The 20,332-nt window shown below is 40.7% G+C and overlaps 1 protein-coding gene across 3 annotated transcripts in view; it reads right to left on the reverse strand.

The window, feature by feature from the left end:
• LOC138747621 (rho GTPase-activating protein 23-like) overlaps nt 1–20,332 on the reverse strand; it is a 263,779-nt gene that overhangs the window by 198,729 nt on the left and 44,718 nt on the right. Inside the window, exons 1-2 of one of the 3 annotated variants that reach the window (XM_069907015.1) lie at nt 11,722–11,971; nt 8,015–8,089 (exon numbers count right to left, since the gene is read on the reverse strand). The exons of the other annotated variants lie outside the window; for them this stretch is intronic. Of the exons in view, the coding sequence (XP_069763116.1) occupies nt 8,015–8,017 (3 nt within the window). The 5' untranslated portion in view covers nt 8,018–8,089; nt 11,722–11,971. Of the gene's footprint in view, nt 1–8,014; nt 8,090–11,721; nt 11,972–20,332 lie in introns of those variants that run through there. 3 annotated transcript variants of the gene reach the window in all.

A 20,332-nucleotide genomic window follows, 5' to 3' on the forward strand; every position in this document is an offset into this window, starting at 1 on the left:
TTTCAACATGATAAGGCAGGAGTTAGCAATAGTTGGGCAGCACTCAGCCTAGTGCCAGTGACCTGGGATCGAATCCGGCACTGTCTGTAAGGACGCTCTCTCCGTGTCTGGATGGGTTTCCTCCAGGTGCACTGGTTTCCTCCCATCCCTTTAAAATGTACAGGGGTTGTGGTATTGAAGGCAGCATGGGCTCATGGTCTGGAAGGGCCCTATTACTGTGCTGTATGTCTAAAATTCAATTAAATTAAATAGTTGACTGGATGTTAGAGAGTAAGAGCAGGGAGATGTTTAAGATTGTGGATTGGACTGGAAACTAAGTATCCAAAATTGAGTTGTCAATGCAACTCTAAATGTTTTTATTTATCTTAATGTGCTATTCTATATTACAAAGAAAGGACGGCACTGTTAGTAATGCCAGCACAAGTGACCTGGGTTCAAATCCACCACTGTCTGTAAGAAGTTTGTACGTACTCCCCATGACTTACATAGATTTATCCAGGTGCTCTGGTTTCATCCTACCCTCCAAATTGTACAGGGTTTGTAGGTTCATTGGATGGCACGCATTTCAAAGGCCAAAAGGGACGTCAACTTTGCTGTATGTTTTTAAAAAACTATATCTGAGAGGCATGTTTATTAACTGCAAATCACATATTATTTCAATAAATGGGAAAGTTAAGTTACTCACCCCTTTTATAATAAAAGATTCAGGCTTTACAATCCAAAACATGGGGGAGTCGGGGGAACAAACTAAAAAGATAGCAAGGCATGAAGGTGGTATGGCAATTAAAATACCAGACTAGCAATCAAGAGGTCTGGATGAACAATCCAAACATTAAATTCATTTCTCAACATGATAGCGATGGAATTTAAAAACTAGTCATTAGAAATGATGACCACAAAACTTGCCATCTGATTTACTAATAATTGTTGCAGGAGGAAATCTATAATCATTATTTCGTCTGCCTGAAACAAGGCTCCAGGTCCATCAATTGCTTGATTTTTAAATGACTCCTGACATGATCCAACAAGTAACTTGGTACAAAGGCAATTATGAATAGACAATGGAATTCTGGCTTCATTGTTGATCCACAGATAAATGAATAATTGAAAATTAATGGCAGATGTCACCTTTTGGTTCACGCCTTAACTGAGTCAGTAGGCATTGGTTCCGACATCACAAAGTCTTCACACTATTTACAAAGAACAAGTCAGGAATGTGATGGAATCTCCTCCACTTGTGAAACTCCAACATCAGGGACACTTACCTAGAACAAAGCAACCTGAGTGATAGTCATCTGCTGAACACAGGCATTGCCATCTTGGGCCCAAAACTCATGGTCACAGGATTTAAAATAAACAACTATCACTTGCTTAAGCCGGATGTTTATAAATACAAATTAAAATGGGAGAAAGATTTGACCATATCTATCTCTCAGGACGATTGGATGAATCTATGCGAGGATAGTATGACTAAAATTGTAAAGTACAGATTGGTTCATTATAATTTCTTTCATCAATTATAATTAGGGTTAGGGAAATATAAATTTATTTCTTTTGATTTATGTTTTAGATATCATAAGGAAGTTGGTTCTTTTTTTACAGTCTACTTGGTTATGTTAGACGGTGAAATCTTTTTGGGGTAGATTTAAGGAATTCCTAGAAGCTATTTTTAAATTGAAAATTTCACTTGATCCTTTAGTATTTTTATTGGGTTATATTAAGAAATTGAGTTTGGAGTTAAAATTAAATTTCAAATTGCTTTTTTGAGATTGGCCTTAGCTGTGGCTAGAAAATATTTGGCAATTACTTAGAGAAATGAGACTAATTTGAGTATTCAGCAATGGCATTTAGAAATGAGATCTTGTATTCCATTGGAAAAAATAGCATATAATTTACATAATTTTTTTTTTAAACTTGGAGCCCGTATTTGGAATATTGAATTATTAATTTTCTTTCCACGCATTGATGGTGTCGCTCCGAACCATGGCAAACAACTGATTATGTTATGTGATCTCCTCTTCTTTCTTTTCTTTCCTTTTCCTTTTTGGGGTAGTTTAGAGGGGGGTGGGAGTCGTAGGGGGTATTATTTACAAAAACATCATGTATGTATTATCTTTTTCTTTATTTGTATTGTATGACTTATGATTAATAAATAAAATTTTCCCAAAAAAATCAGTGGGTTTGCTCCTCAAATGGATTTATTATCCAATACTGGATATTGAGGTTTAACAGTTAGTTAACTCTTTCCTATAGATCAGTGGTTCTCAACATTTTTCTTTCCACTCGCATCCCACTTTAAGTAATCCCTATGCCATTGATGCTCTATGATTAGTAAGGGGTTACTTAAGATGGAATGCGAGTGGAAATCACTGCTCTTGACCCAATTATTACTGAAATATTTTGCTTGAGAAAAATTGTCATTGGCCCATTTCCTTTGGAGTTCTGAAACCATGCACATGATGAGTTAATTAGGGATGATTAAAACAGTTGTTTTCAAACTTTTTCTTTCCACCCACATACCACCTTAAGCAATCCCTTACACACATACCACCTTAACCAATCCCTTACCCACAGAGCATCCACTGCTATAGATCATCCTTCAGTGCCTCTGCTTTTGTGTTCAGATTTGGAAATTGTAAAAATTCCCAACATTTGATATTGCTTCAATGGACTTCAAGCTTTTAAAGGAAAGAAACAATGGCTTCCTTACTATCAATGAGGTTATTGTGTTTATCTGTGTAAGGTCTTGTTCAGTAAATTGAGTTTGTCAAAGATATGTTTGACTTTGCATCAACCAGTGTTTCACCATGCTCGTTTTGACAAAGAAACAATTGTGTGTCAGAGCAAACAAAATGACTAAGACATTTCCCTTTGCCCAGCCACCACCTTGGCGTGCAGCAGTAGTACCTGGAAATGTTCATTATTTTCTTCATACACCTGTTGGAATGTGTGGTCTTGAAGGGGATGTGATTTTATAAAGTTTACAGCCTTTATGACAATTGAAAGTGAAACATTTAAAAGTTCTCCTCCTAAGTTTTTAGCCACTAAGTGCTCCCTGTGATGACACAATGAACAGAAAAGACTGAAGGTATAACTTTTTTCAAGCATGCACAGGCAACTATGTTCTCAAATTCAATACTGTTCTCGTTTATGTAATTCTCAACTTCCTCAAAAACTGTCAGTCCCTTAATATCTGTTTTAATCCTTCTGACAAACAACATCTCATCCATCAATTCCTTTCCATTCCAGAATCTGGCATAAGCCATGAGAAGAGCATTGTTCTCTTGCAGAGTGGATTTGTCTAATTGTAGAGATTTCTTGGATTGTAATGAAATGAATAATTGTTTTTCAATGTCCCTTGCCATCTCATCAATTCTTCTCTAAACAGTAGAATTACTCAGAGGAATTGCCTCAATAGTTACTTTGGCATTTAAGTTCATGACGTCAGATATTATTAATATGGACACTGAAGGGAAAATAAGTGACTCATGAGCATAAGTGAACATGTCCACTTTCTGCAATCAATTCACTTATCTTGTATGATGCAAGAAGACCCCTTTCTAATTTCTGTGACATTGCAGTAATCATCTGTTTGAGCACTGACCTTTTCTCAACATTAATTTGAAAAGTTTTGAAGGTTTATCTTTCTTCTCTTTATGTATGGACTCCAACCATTGTTTCAGCTTGCTTGGCCTCGTGCTTTCGTTCGAAAATGTATTCAAACAAATCAAACACAAGGGTTTGCGGAGATGTCATGAAACCATCCGATAAGTATTCTACCAAATACTGCCGACCCTTCTTTTTTGTCAAGGAACTCATGGGTAAAATTAAGTAACTACAGGGTATTACAAAACAAGATTAGCTCAAAAGTTGGCTTAAATTTTACGGAAAATATTGAACAATATATATCTTCTTCAATAAAAGCTAGCAGAAAGAGACATACATTCACAACCTATCATAAAAACTCAAAGAAAAAAAGAGTGGTTGCAGACACAAGAAATATGGAGAAAAACTTTTCAGCCTAAACACTTATTTCTTGGAATTGAAGGCTCTAGAACAAAAGAAGAAAACTATGTGGAAGCCAAAGCTGGAACGCTCTGAAAACATTGTTAATATTCTCCATTTATCTAAATCATTCGAGACTGTCTTCAAAAGCGTCCAACCTTGAAAAAAATGTTGCAGAGATTGTCAACTATACAGCAAAGCCTAGCAGCAGTCATTTCCTTGCCCCAAAAAAGTTTAATCCATTCAGTTTCCATACCTCCTATACACCTTGGATCTCGTTTATTAACGATTTCAGACCATGGACCCCTCTAAAATGTGCTGTGGCCCCTGTTGACAAATGCTGCTCTGGAGACAAGGGCATGGAGAGTGGGCTGAGAACATAACCACATTAAAGTTGCCTCCATGTCACACAGAATCTTGATTTTGAAACAAAGAACACACACACACACACACACACTTGGTGAAGATGGGAGCAAATATTCAGCCAGTGGAGTGCCTCAATTGTGCTTTTTTCTTGTAGCAGCTGTTTGAATAAAGTTGTGTGAAACAGCGATAGCGTCACCCAGGATGAAGAGCTGATTGATGCAGCTCACCGTTTGGACAACTCTCTTAAAGTGTCTCCTTAACCCTGCTTAGTAAGAATTGCTCATGTCAGAGGCTTTGTCTGTAAACTTAGGAGGGTGGGGAGGTTAATTATTTATAATTTATTGTTCATCTTTCGGGTGGCTCTGTGGAGGGGGAGAAACCTGCAGATGCAGTGATGCTTAAATATTTTAATATAACGTGACTGAAAATAAAGTAAAATGCTTTAAGGTTTATGTATTCATGCATGTGAAGTTTGTTCACTATAAGTACAGAGTAGTATTTTTGTCTTTTAAACTATTCTTAATGCACGTATATTAGTTAGGCATTGTACAAGTAAGTCCCAAGCAACTGGAAAATACACTTATCCGGCATCTACCAATCCCCATAGGTTTTACTATACATACAATTTAATGGTGGCTTGTCAATCTTCATAAAATTAGAATTACTATTTAAATCAAAGTGAACAACAGTGGAACTTTTAACTGAATTACTAAAACAAGTCTTAAAATAGATGAATATCAACAGTGTTTCAACTCAATCACCATAACATAGGTTTTAATTGTCTACACATCTTTGCATGTCTATCAGATTTTAAAATCTGTCTGGCTGTTTTGTGTCATAAGGTGACTGGTGTGACAATTAAAGCAAAATTCTTGGTAACACAGCAGAGAGAGGTCTTTAGAAACTCAGTTAGAGCCACATTGCATAAGAGATAATGACACTGCATCTAATCATACAATGCCAGACTTGAAATATCTGTAAAAAGGAATCATTCCAATTCTGTGCAGAAGTATCCTTCACCACACACAAGTGAAAAACATGTCTCTTTCCTCAAAGTAATTTATCCACAGGATTCAATGCAGTTTCCTGATAGGAGGCCACAATTTTTTTTTTGATTCTTTCCTGAGTAAGTTTTAATTGTAACTGACCTCAAGTACTATCTACACCTTGCCAACTAATATTTCTGTAGAATGATTCTGTCATTTAAAGATCAGCTTTCATGCAACTGTCAGAATCAACTGACCTAAAACTCCAACTCAATTTAAGTTTTCCAAAGAGATCATTTATCCTCTAAAATGGCATGGTAATTTAGTCCAGTAGTTGCTGCCCCAACGAAGAGGACACATGTACAATATAATTAATTCACAGATCCTACTGAATCCCTGCATCAGCCCATTCACAATACAATTAAAACTTAAAGAAGTGAATTTCTTTTTCAGCTTGAATCTTGAGAAAGAAAGCCCATTTTCTTCTTAATTTTATTACTAAATATCAAGCAACCAAACCACAGCCTCAGCGTGTCAAAATATTTTCAAAGCCTTAATAAGGCAAACAAGTTTTGGAGATGCAAATTCTGGTTACACCAAAGTGAATTGTTGAGATCTAGCTGTCCCAGAAATACCCAATAGTGGACATTTTCAGGACCACTTGGTCAAATTTCCCCTAATATGTTCCCAAAGGAATGTCTGACAGGAAACAAAGTCATAAATGTTGCTGAAATTAGGTCAGGCATGCAAGGGTGAGTCACGCCCAGAAGAGCCTGGTTGAAAAAAATCTGAAATGACAAATTGACCTGAAACAAAAGCAGTGTTAACCATGCTTCATCCTTGCTGGGGGTGGGTTTGGAAACAAAGAAAGAATCTTGATCATGCAATATAATATGGAGGAATGAAAAGGAGATTAAACAACCAAATAGGTTTTTATAGGAATTCCAGATTCTTAACTGAATTTAAATTCCAAAACTTCTACAGTTAAAATTGAGCACCAGGCCCTGGACTTATCTAGTAACTTAACTTCGATGGCACAACCTATCCCTTACTGAACTGCTCTTGAGCCTTAATAATTCTATGCAACAGCAGGAACCCTGTTAGCTTTTAATAACTTAATCAAGGATTTAATATCTTAGCTGAAATGTGTGCAGTTTTATTAGTTCATGATTTAAGGATGAGGAATTGTTGTGGATTATCTGAAATAGACTTTCATACAAGGAATATTTAGCTCAGTGTTAATTGGGAGTTGTTAATAATAATCGATAAAGGAAAATCTCAGAGGAGGATGCATCCTAAAACAAAAAGTAAAAGTGACCCAAATGAAATACTGTTTATAATGTCCCTTTTGTATGATTGTATAACAGTAAAGTAGCAGCAACTGTTACATGAATATAACTCAAAACAGAAGTTTACTCAACAAAGACATTGTCTGATGAATTAAATAATGACAATTTATATTTTAATAATTTTATAACAAACCACACAATGACATACAGGGATATTTGTCCTGTAAAAGAAAAGGAAAACACATTTTGTCACTTATATCTTTATTACTCTTAGTAAGGTTAGTCTTTCATGCACCAGTTTCTCAGGATATACTCTGAGGACAGTACTTGCTTCAGCAAACTTCCGGAATCAGTAAGTCCACACAAAGGTCAAGGGAAACAAGGAAGGGTAGAAATGCAAGAGGAAAACTTAAATGTGTTTACATTTTTGGCCAGTGCCAGACCCGAAATTTTGATGGCGAGTGCAGCAAACACTTTCACCTAACAAAGTGGCGTTCTTGCCACAGCTGCCTTTCGCTGCATTTTTCACAATTTTAAAAAGCAATCAACGGAAAAAAGTCCGGAAACACTGATTGTGAGGTGGTCATGTAGAGCAGGGATGAGCAGAAATTTCTTTACGTGGTAGGTTATAAATATCTGCCCAAAATTTTCAATGAGCATTTCCAGCTGGCACACTGCTCTTAAGCGATGACTCCTCTCTAGGATTTTCCAAAGGGCAAATATACTCCAAGTAAAATGGCATTCTTTAGCCATTACTAGATTTTCCCATGTAGTTTATGCAAAAATGTAGTGACCAAAGTATAATCAACACTCTTACTACAGGTAGTATACCGAAATAAGCTTGTACTTACTATCAGTTTTATAACCTTCTATCTCGCTTTGATTTTATAAAATCATCTCAAATACATGCAATTCTCAACAATATTGAAACATGGAAAAAAGAACTATGATTACAATTTCATCAAATATTCATTACTCTATCAGAAGATGCCAGTACAGGCAGTGAAGGAGGAAAAGGGATTGAGACTGGAGGTGATAAGCTCCTATTGCTCCCAAATGTATTCTTTAAAAACTGTCCTCCCTGCTTCTCTGCACTTCATTAAGGGTCTGCAAATATGGCTGAAGCATTTTATTTCTGTGATATATGGTGCTGGGAGGGGAAAGGAAGGAATTCTCAAAGCAGACTTTCAGTCGTAAATTTTTAATCACCTGTAAGAGTTTTGTCTAATTTAATGACTAACCTAATTAAGGGAATAACAGATACACGTACTATTATTTTAATTGGTACATAGAAATTGCTAGGCTTTACACAACTCTAGACATGTCAGGAGTCTAAATAAAGACCTCTGTACCGAAATGTTGACTGACCATTTCTATCTATGGATGTTGTCTGACCTCTGTTCCTCTGGCAACTCATTTCTTGCCCAAAATTTCAGCATGTTTCTGAAAAAAAAACATTAACAGCCACCATGAAAGAACACATTGAGCAAATTGATAATATCTGCATGAGGGTAATTTACAGGCATTTTGTTTCTCCTCTCTCTCTGTCAATCCAAGATTTATGAATTAAAGGCAAGATGGAGCATGAATAGCGTTTGTTCAAGGTGCAATACCAAGTGAGGCCAGATGAAGAAAGAGGAGGTACGATTAAGAATAATTAAACATTTAAAATCATAGTTGAGTCACCTGTCGGTGCAACTTGCTCACTAGTTGGCAAGGAATATTTCCGCATCTGGCCAAGAAGTCCTCACATTGACCGGACTTCCAGTTTAAAAGTCAATGACACCATTTAATATCACATCAGGATATCTCATGGGAAACATGGCCAAATCTTCTTCAAGTGTGAGACTGTGTCATCCATCACCAACAAAAGGAGCATATCACCTCCAGTCCCTATTTTCTGGCTCAGCATCTTAAGAATTTACCAGCTCAGGAGCGTCACTGGCATTTGGCACCTGAATCAAATGCTCACTTTCATTTAAATTTCAATAAGACATACAAAAAGAGAAAAGATTAAATAATTTATCCAAAGTCATAATAAATTAGTAATATTATACGCAAATATCCTGGGCTTTTAAATTTTTAGATAAATTCCATCGTTTCCAAAAAATGCTTATTTCAAAATGTCAAGGCTCCTCATGGAAATAAAATACACAAATACAATAAAATGGAAGCAAGACAGTATGGATAAACCGGAATGGGAGAAGTCTAAGCTTAAATGGGAAAATGATTTAGCCTTTGTTTTTCCTGAAAACTACTGGGCAAATACGTGTCATGACAGTGTTACTAAATTGACGAATGTGCGGGATGGAATGGTTAATTATAACTTTCTGCATCAGTTGTATTTAACACCAGAGAAATTGAAAAAAAATATGGTTTTAGTCATTTGGACTCTTGTTTTTGATAAAAAGTACTGGTACTTTTTTTACATGCTGTTTGGTCTTGTGTTTATGTGCAACCATTTTGGCAAGAAATTAGGTTAACTTTGGAAAAATTATATGACATTAAGTTACCACTAGATCCATCTATATTTTTAATGGGTTATATGATTCCTTTAAAGGGATTAGGGTTGGATAAATTTCAAATTGCATTTGTACGCTTAGCATTGTCTGTAGCTTGAAAATGTGTACCAAGAACATGGAAAGATAACATAGTGATTAATATAATACGATGGCAAAATGAATTGAAAGCTTGTATTGTTATGGAAAAAATTATATATAATCTGCATGACAATTATGCTTTTTTTGTTAATAAGTGGTTACCATATTTGGAATATATGCATTTAGATGTATTTTGATTTATTATATATTCTTAGTTTCTGTTTATATATTTTTGGCTCTCCTTAAGAGGGCTGGCTGATGGGGTTGGAGGGTGGGTGGGGACATTTTTTCTGTTTTTTTTATATACATCTATACATATAAAATTGTCTTCATGGAATGTATGCTGTACTATTACTAATGATCTTTCAAATAAATCGTTTTTTAAAAAATGGAAGCAATAAATGTCAAGCTTGCTTGACAGCATTGTGAACATCTGTTATACATATCATTGAATGTTTATAAACTTTTTGTGCCAAACATTTCATCTTGTTTGAATTTTTTATATCTCATCTCATTATACTTCTGCCACAATGTAATAAGTCACAGGAGCAGAAATAGGCTATTCAGCCCATTGAGTCTGCCCTGCTATTTAATCATGATCTGATTAATTTTCCCCTCTCAGCTCCACTGCCTGGCCTTCTCCCCATAACCTTTGATGCCCTGGCTAATCAAGAACCTATCTATCTCTGTCTTAAATACACCCAATGACCTGGCCTCCACAACTGCCTGTGGAAAAAATTCCACAGATTTACCAGTCTCTGGCTGAAGAAATTCCTACGCAATTCTGTTCTAAGCAGACGTCCTTCAACCATGAAATATGCCCTCTTGTCCTAGACTCTCCCACCATGGGAAACAATCTTTCTACATCTACTCTGTCCATGCCTTTCAACATTCAAAATGTTTCAATGAGATCCCCCCACCCCCTCCCATTCTCCTAAATTCCAACAAATACAGGCCAAGAGATGTCAAACGCTCCTCATATGATAACCCTTTCATTCCTGGAATCATTCCAGTGAACCTCCTTTGAACCTTCTCCAATAAAGATAGTGAAAGGAAAGAACAAGTGCAACATTTAAAGGACCGAATGAGTGGATAAATACAGAAGAAATGAGGAAACAGCAGCTGTCTGGAAGAGCAGACACAGATCCTGTGAGTAAAGATCAGGGAGCCCAGGAGAGGAGATGCATAGAGTCCTACTGATTCAACTGCAAGAGTCTGAGAGAGCACAGGTGAATGAGAGCTGCAACAAGAGAAATTTACAGTGATATGTCACAGATAAAGCGAGCAAGTCTATAAGCACAACATACTAATGGCATCATGAAGAAAGCATTCCAGTGCCTCTACTTCCTCAGGAGTTTACAAAGGTTCAGTATGACATCAGAATCCCTGGCAAATTTCTACAGATGGGTGGTGGAAAGTGTGCTGACTGACTGCATCACGGTCTGGAATGGGGACACAAATATCCCTGAGCACAGAGCTCTGCACAAGGTAGTGGACACAGCCCAGGACATCACAGCCAAAACTCTCCCCGCCATCAAGAACATCTACAGGAAACACTGTAGTCAGAGAGCAGCAGCAGTCATCAAGGATCCACATCACCCAGCACACACTCTGTTCTCACTGCTGCCTCAGGAAAGAGGTCGAGGGGCCACAAGACTTGCACCACCAGGTTCAGGAACAGCTGCTACCCCTCCACCATCAGACTCCTCAACAACAAATTCAATTAGGGACATTTAAGGCCTCTTACTTTTGTACTTTATTTTTTTCCTCTCTCTATTGCAGTTGTTTACTTTTCTATATTTGTTTACATATGTGTGTTGAGTACAGTTTTTTGTACTACCAATAAGTGGTAATTCTGCCTCACCCACAGGAACAAGAATCTCAGGGTTGTATGCTATGTATGTACTGACAATAAATCTGAAATCTGCATTGGCAAGTTTAGATACACCATGTGTATATTTAACAACATATCAATTTAATAAATCAAATTAGTTCAATCACCATTAAACAAATTAAATAAATAAATTAGAACAGAACAAATGTGTTAAATTAAGATAAGAATACGAGAATGGATATTGTTTCTCCAATACATGATTGTTTGTGTTACATTTGTTATGAACTAATAAATTTGTATTAGTACTAACAAAGGAACAGCAATAGTAAATTCAAAAGATTAGTTTTTATTTGAACTATTAATAACATAACCTTTCTGACGTCACGAAACTTCACTCTAAATTTAACCCCACTATGCACAAATGTTAAGTGTGTGTATGTGTTAGTTAAAGTCCAAAATCAGAAACTCAATTTTAAACTCCAGTTTCAAACATTTTGTTGAACTTTGAGGATCCTTTGTAAATTGTGGTTCAGAAGTAATTATAAAGCAAGTGTGAAGCACCTGATTTCTGTAAATTGTTGATTAAAAGCAATAACGAAGCATTTGTTAACATTCAAGTTCTTAGATTTTCTCAAACTCACAAATCTTTTTGAGCCCTTTTCCAGGAAGAGATTTCTTCTTAATCTCTCACACTAGTGATCTTCAGCTCCCTCTTATCTTCTTAAGAGTCATGGAGTTTCCGTCCACGATGAGGCTGCACTCCTTATTTTCAAAAGAAAAGCAGTCTGAAAGTGGTCTCCCTTTTGAAATCCACTTATTACTGTATTCCCCTTTTATTAGGAGTAACACATAACAGCACTTATTTCAGTTACTGCAATTCAACTCCATCTTTCACAAGGGTCCAACTCCTGTGTTCCACGGGGTCTTGACTTCTGAACTGCCTCAAAATGTCTGAATTTGCCAATATATTTCTAAAAATCATGTGACATGACATCATCAATGAGATCAGTCTCATTTCTTGGAAACCATGTGACCATTTGCTGGAATCTCTAACACTTGCTAGCTCCAGTTTCTTGGAAACTATGTGACCTTCATAACTCTGGCATGCAGACGTCATGACTCCAAAAGATTACCTCACTCCTGAATGTATTGTATGGGTGTGTGTAACCATGTTCCAAATCCACTACATTACCCAAGTCACATTTATAGGAAATATAGCTTAACATTAACCTAAATATTAATATAGATCCATTGCACACTTTTGTCCACCAAGACATCCGTAATAAAGCCTGCTGCTTGAGCATTGTCAACTCCACGTTAAAGAGCTCGTCAGAGTTGTAGACCCTGCAAGACATCAATCACTTGAATCACTTGCTTTAAGAGATAGTCATGTTCCTTCTTTGGTATATACCAAATACAATTCTTTGGCAATTCAAAGTTTAATCCAAGGTAAAAAGAAACAAAGGGATCAAATATAGTATGCATTATTTTAATTCAAAGAAACAAAGATTAAATGTAAAATATTGAATTAAAATGTAATTTTAATTAATATTATAATTTATTGCCCTACATTTTCATTTTTTAAATTACTGCAGTCACCATGGTGAACATATTCCATCAGTGCTACAGGATAGAGAGTGATAATGAAGAAATAATTCTGTATTTCCAAGTTCGGATAATGTGCATCTTTAAGGACAATGGCCATGGCTCTATTTGCTGCCCTTTGTTCTCTTGGCAGAAGAGATTACTGTTTGCAAAATAAAATGAATGGAAGAAGTAAGCAATTCAGCCTCTTGGATTAACTGTGTCATTTAATAGGATGTGGCTGATTCCGTTCCTTGAATCCCCACCCTATTTTCACTTTGCCAATCATCCAATCTGATCCTTGAATATATACTCAACAAGGTCCACTTCCTCTTGGCATAGTAAACTTCAAAGATTTACAACCCCCAAATTTTCTCATCACTGCTCTGGAAAAAAGCCTTGTCTGTCACACTACAGCTATAGGTTCTCCAGCCCAGATACACGGTCTTTCAAACTTCCCTTTCAATCCTCCTCGGAATTCTGTGTCATTGAGATTCTGTCATTCTTCTAAATTCCAGTCATTGTAGACTGATCTTACTCAATAATTCCTCTCAGAACTAACCCTGTACTGAAGGAAGCAAATCAATAGAGCAGCCCTAACACCTGCAAGGCAAAAATATCCTTTCTTTGGAAGTGACCAAAGGCTCAAATATGCAATGGGACAGATGGCATGATGAAGGAGGGAGAATAAACTGGTAGTCAAGGGTAGATGGGACCTGAATCAAAACAGGTTGCTTTATCTTGAATAGTGTTAAGTTTGAAGTATCTGTAATTTTACTCACCTGGACTAGAAAAAGTACTTTATAACATACTGTATTGCAAATGGGACAGAACATATCCACTGATCATGAAGGAGGAATATGGAACATTGTCTAGAAGGTATCATCCTGTGAGCACACGTTTTTATAAATTTAGAGGTCCAGCACGGTAACAGGCCCTTCTGCTGCCCAAATATACGCAGGTAACCAATTAACCTACTAACCCCATAGTATGTCTTTGGAATGTGGGAGGAAACTCACACGATCACGGAGAAAAACATACAAGCTCCTTACAGATAGCAGTTGATTGAAACTGGCGAGTAATAGTGTTACGCTAACCGCTGCACTAACCCCAATTATGTCAATTATTTCTTAATTAATATCTGGACAGTTTTCCAAATTTAAGCACCAGTCCCCAGATGTTTATGTCATTACAGGATTATGTTCTTACAGGATTAACTATGTGGGGTATGACTTTGGTGGGTCCAAATCTGGTACTTAATGTATGACTGGAAAATTTCACCTGGAATAGACCTAACTGTTCCAATCTACAATTTTTCTTGGCATATTTTTATGTAGTGGGTTTGATACAAATGAGGATCATGTGCCCACTATTGTTTCTTCTTTGGCTTGGCTTCGCGGACGAAGATTTATGGAGGGGGTAAATGTCCACGTCAGCTGCAGGCTCGTTGGTGGCTGACAAGTCCAATGCGGGACAGGCAGACACGGTTGCAGCGGTTGCAGGGGAAAATTGGTGGGTTGGGGTTGGGTGTTGGGTTTTTCCTCCTTTGCCTTTTGTCAGTGAGGTGGGCTCTGCGGTCTTCTTCAAAGGAGGTTGCTGCCCGCCGAACTGTGAGGCGCCAAGATGCATGGTTTGAGGCGAGATCAGCCCACTGGCGGTGGTCCATGTGGCAGGCACCAAGAGATTTCTTTGGTGCACCTCTGTCACGGTGGCCAGTGGAGAGCTCACCATATAACACGATCTTGGGAAGGCGATGGTCCTCCATTCTGGAGACGTGACCCACCCAGCGCAGCTGGATCTTCAGCAGCGTGGACTCGAGCCAAACAGTACAGTAGCATCTTTGTTTGGCTGATGATTCTACAGTCATGTGCCAAACAATTCATGATGAAATAAATAGAGGATGGAGAATGAGTATCTAGTAGCCCTCATGCAAAGATAACTATCTCTCCCTCAACATCAATAAAACCTTAAACTTCAGGGGGCAGGGTCGAGCCCACTTCCTTGTCCACATTAATGGCACCGAAATGGACTTTGTTGATAGCTTCAACCTCTTGAGAGTAAACCTGAATTAACAACACTGACATAGCGCTCAAGGAAGCACGGCAACATTTCTCTACTTCCTTATAAAGATTTAGGAAGTTCAGCATGTCCCTTAACTTCGACAGGTGCACCATAAAAGATACAGCACAGAGAGACACAGGAGCTGCTTTGTCAAAAAGCTGGCGAATGCAGCTCAAAGTCCAGGCAAACCTCGCTCTTCTCTTTCACCTCCAACTACACCTCCCACCGTCGTGGAAATGCAGCCAACATGTTGCAATGTTGCAGGACCCCTCGCACACCATCAGGCAGAATGTTCAAGAGTGCGAAATCATACACCAAAATCTCCCACGGCCGTCAGGCTCCTGAAGGAACTCCACAACAATGATATCATGTTGTCCTTATCAACTGATCTTTTCACTGTAATACTACAGTTTGTAATTGTGCTCTCGCTCTTCTACTTTGTACAGCTATTTGCTTATTGGAGTTGACTTGCTAGACTGCTCGCAAAGGAACCCTTCTCACTGTACCAGGTATGTGACAATAAATTAAACCTGGTGCAGTAAGATTTTAACCCTTACCTTTGGATCATTAATCCAAGGCCTCTCAATTGTTAATCCAGTAATTTAAAAATGATGCCACTATATCCATTAACCAATCTAACAATGTCACTAATGGTTCAATATAATTTTCAAATGCATCCTGTTAATATTGTACTTCAGTGGTCCTAGAAACCTCTTAAATTGACTTTTTTTTCAATAATAATTTTTACCATATGGGAATACTAACCAGGCAGGCCAATAGAAGTTCAAAGGCTTTCAAAATGAAATTGTAGTGTGTGCACTACATGAAGCGTGGAATAGGAACAACACACACAAACACACAGACAAGTCGAGGTTGAAGACTGATTTATTGCTCTGCCAGATGTTTATATTCACTCCCTGCCTCTGACAGCAGGAATAACGTCATCACAGTGCTGGCCACTGACTGGCCAGTGTTCCTAACGTTGCCCACCATTTCCCACCATGCGGGAGGTCACGCAGGACGATGGCCATTGGTCCCTGTGGGGCCCTCGCGATCCCCACGTTCACTGGCCATTTTGTGAGCCGAGTTCCGGCACGGTTGGCAGGCTACTACATGGACTGTCTTCCCCCCACCCCCCACCCCACCCCAGAACTGGAGATCGGAATGTCCATTACCACTTTGGGAGGCCTACCTCCACGTCGCGGGGCTGAGTCTTGACTGGCTGGCTAATATCTACATGGGCCGGTTTCAGGTGGTCGAAGGTGAAGGTTTCCTCTTTGCCGGCAATGTCCAATACACACATTGACCCATTATGCCTGACAACCCTGTACGGCCCTTAATATGGCCGTTGGAGGGATGCCCGGTGCACTCCCCTTCGTACAAAAACATATTTGCAGGTGGTCAAGTCTTTGGGATTGAAAGATTTGGGCTGGCCTTGCGGCGAGGGCTGTGGAGGGGCTAGGGTACCCAGTCCTTACCTCCGCTATTTCAGTGCCACCATGGGGGGATTCTGCATCCTTGGGGCACCTAAGAACTCCCCCGGGATTACCAAGGATGCACTGTACACCATTTCTGCTGCAGAGGCATTAAAGTCCTCTTTCGGCATGGTGTGTATCCCCAAAAGGACCCAAGGCAGTTCATCTGTCCAAATGGGTCCCTTGAGCAGGGCCATCAGGGCTGCTTTTAAGTATCTGTGGAACCGCTCCACCTACCCATTGGCCTGCAGGTGATATGCCATGGTATGCTAGAGTTGGTTTCCCAACAGTTTGGCTATTGCGGCCCAGAGCCCCAAGTTAAATTACGCTCCCCCGTAAGAGGTGAGATGTTCCAGGATTCCGAACCTGGACACCCAAGTGTTGATTAGTGACCCGATGCAGGTCTCTGTGGTCGTGTCGGCCATCAAGACCGCCTCCAGCCACCTCGTGGAGTGTTCAACCATAGCAAGGAGGTATCTCGCCCCATGGAAAACTGGTAGCGCCCCCACGATGTTGACGTGAACATGGCTGAACCTACGCCACTATGGTTCAAAAGTCTGGGGAGATGCTTTAGAGTGAGTTTGCACCTTGGTCGCCTGACAGAGCATGCAGGTCTTGGCCAACTGACTGACCTGCTCGCAGAACCCGTGCCAGACAAACCTGCTGGCCACCATCTTTACTGTGGCTCTGATGGCCGGATGCACCAAGTTGTGCACCACGTCGAAAACCTGCCGTCTCCATGCTGCCAACGAGATGGGGCTGGGCTTGCCAGTGGAGATGTCGCAGAGGAGTGTCTGGTTGCCAGGGACAATAACAACATCCTCCAGTCACAGCCCGGAAAGCCGTCTTGTATGCCAGGATTTCAGGGTCATCGTGTTGTGCCCTGGCTAGGGCTGAATAGTCTATGCTCCGGGATAGGGCATGGAAGGACTCAATGGTGAGATGGGAGAGTGCATCAGCCACCACGTTGTTCTTGCCAGCGATGTGTTGGGTGTCTGTGGTGAATTTGGACACATAGGAAAGGTGCCTCTGCTTCCTGGCTGACCATGAGTCAGACATTTGTGGAAGGCGAAAGTCAGTGGTTTGTGGTCTATAAAGACCTTGAATTGTTTGCGTTCTGGAATGTATCGGAAGTGCCTGACTGCCAGGTACAGCCCCAATAGCTCCCAGTCAAAAGCACCATATTTAAGTTCAGGTGGTCGGCGGTGCCTGCTAAAAAAAGTCTAGGGGCTGCCATTGCCTGTCGATAAGCTGTTCAAGGACCCCCTCCGACTATTGTGCAGGAGGCGTCCACCATGAGGACGATTGGCGCCTCCGGCCTGGAGTGAATCAGAAGGGTAGTGTTGGTCAGAGCATCCTTCACCTTCTGGAATGCCTCTGACGCCTCCCTGTCCAAGGCAGTCTTTATTTTTTTCCCACCGTGAATGCAAAAAGGGGCTGCAGGATCTGAGCTGTTGCCGGTATGAATCAATGGTAGAGTTGATCATACTGGCAATCTCTTGCAGCCCCTTCACAGTGCGAGGATTTGTGAACCAGCTTCCAACTTCTCGGGCAGTGGTTTCACCTTGTACCTATCAATCCGATGCCCCAGGAAGTCAATTGTGTCCAGCCCAAACTGACACTTGACGGGGTTGATGGTCAGCCCAAACACCTGCAGACGGGTGAATAGTTATCTGAGGTGGGCCGTGTGCTCTGAATGGTTGCGGCTGGCAATAAGGATATCGTCCAGGTAGATGAACACAAATGGGAGGTCCCGGCCCACCACATCCATCAGCCACTGCAAAGTCTGAGCAGCATTCTTAAGCACAAAGGGCATCCTCATGAATTCAAAAAGGCTGAAGAGGGTGATTATGGAGGTTTTGAGTATGTCTTTGGGGTGCACTGGGATTTGATGATAACCCATGATTTAATTGACCTTTGAAAACACCCATGCCCTTTGTAAGTTTGCAGTAAAGTCTTAAATGTGGGCATGGGCTATCTGTCTGGTGTGGTGGCCTCGTTGAGATGTCAGTAATCACCACATGGCCTCCACCCTCCTGCTGCATGTGCAGGGGAGAGGCCCAGGGGCTGTCTGACGCTGCACTATCCCCAACTCTTCCATTTTCTTAAATTCCTCTTTAGCGAGGGCAAGTTTTTCAGGGGGGAAGGAGGTGCTCCCTGGCGTGGAGCAGGGGCCCTTGGTGAGGATGTGGTGCCTTACCCTGTTCTTTGGTTCCACGGAGGAGAATTATGGTGCCACAATTGCGGGGAACTCTGCAGGATGCATGTGTAGGCTTCGCTGGACAGTATGATGGAATCAAGGTAGGGGGCCAATAGTTTTGCTTTCCCCAGGAGCATTGTTTGAAAAGTTCTGGCATGCACCAAACGCCACCCTTTCAAGTCTACCAGCAGGCAGTGGGTGCGCAGGAAATCGGCTCCAAGAAGCAGTTGTGCCATTGCCGCGACAGTAAATGTCCACTTAAATCAGTGGCCAGCAAAACGTAGGGGATGGTGCAGGTGTCGCAAGTTCGAATAGAGGTGCTGTTCACTGCCCTTAGTTCTGGGTCTGGATTGGCATTCCGGGTGTCGTAGATCATGGAGGGGGGGAAACACTTATTTCTGCACTGGTGTCCACGAGGAACCGCCTTTCCAACAGAGTCCCACACATAGAGGAGGCTGTCATGTTGGCCAACCACCGCAGCCATTAATGATGGCTGGCCATGGCATTTCCAGAAACCTGCAGGGTGGGTGGCATCAACGGGCCCCCGCACCTCATCATTGATAGTAATAACAATATGGCTTGGTGGGGTGGGGGGGGGGGGGGGGTCCACTTGCTTTTCCATCTACTGTGGCCTTATTGCCGGCTGGGGTCGGGGCTTGGTGATCTGTTCCACCGAGGCATTGATTTCTTTCTTGCTGAAGTCCTTACAGGTGAACAAGAGTCGGATATCCTCGGCAGCTGCCCCAGGAAAATCTGTTCAAAGAGCAGGTAAGGCTTGTTCTCCTTGGCGAGTGCACTCGCTCCTGGGGGCGGATGGGGCCCTGTCCCCCAAACCATCCAAGTACAGCAGATGGACAGCACGCTCACACTGTGATAGCCCAAAAGTGCAGGTTAGTAGCTCTTTGAGGGCATCGTATTTGCCTTGCTCTGGAGGCTGCCGTAGGAAATCGACAACCCTGGTCGAGCGAGCTCTCTACGTTGTAGTAATGGGTGTCATCCACAGCGATTGTCAAAGGTGGAACTAGGCCTTGGCCTGTTCGAACCACACGTGTGGCTACGATGCCAAGAATGTTGGCAGCTTGAGCAAGACTGCTTGGAGAGCTGCTTGGCCCGTAATCTTCGGGTCCAACTGCATGTTGGACCAGTTGGGGTCACCAATGTAGGGTGCGCGCTATGCGAAGTGTGAAGTAAGAACCACACACACACACAGTCGAGGTCGAAGACTGATTTATTGCTCTGCCAGCGCCGGCCTCCGACTGCCCGCTGTTTCCCGCTATGTGGGAGGTCACGTGGGACAACAGCCATTGGTCCCTGTGGGGCCCTTGCGATCGCCACGTTCACCATCCATTTTGTGAGCCAGGTCGCGACTCGGTTCACGGGCCTCTGCACGATCATTCTTTGGCATTATCTACATCTATGTCCTATTTACAATGTATCCCAAAGATTCTACATACAAGGACACCAATTTTAATCCCTTTAGAACTAACGCAATATACCTGGATCAATTTAAAAAGGTCTCAAAAATCCTAGATGTACATATTAAAACATTACAAGACGTTCATGAATATAATTCACTGTTCAACTTTGATTATATATTTATGATATTTAACCAGGCTTCTTTGCAGACAGCTTTGTTCTGAATGCTTAGCACGTGTTCCCTGCAATTAGCAATTGCATCATGTGTTTCCATTATAAAATATAGTTCAAAGCTCTAAATAGGGGTAAAAAGTTTCACAAATTTACAAGCTCAAATCTACAACGCTAGAAATTGCACAGTTAGCACAGAGAGTTAAAGTCACCAACATTCTACAAGTAATTCCTCAAACCATTAATTTTGCAGACTTGAGTTTATTGCTGGGAATGGATTAAGATTGAGCATGTCAAGTCACCCTGGGGATAAGGAGAAAAAAACCTAGAACGTGCTATTCCTTT

Source organism: Narcine bancroftii, chromosome 12 (assembly GCF_036971445.1).
Source record: "Narcine bancroftii isolate sNarBan1 chromosome 12, sNarBan1.hap1, whole genome shotgun sequence".
Taxonomy (NCBI): Eukaryota; Metazoa; Chordata; class Chondrichthyes; order Torpediniformes; family Narcinidae; genus Narcine; species Narcine bancroftii.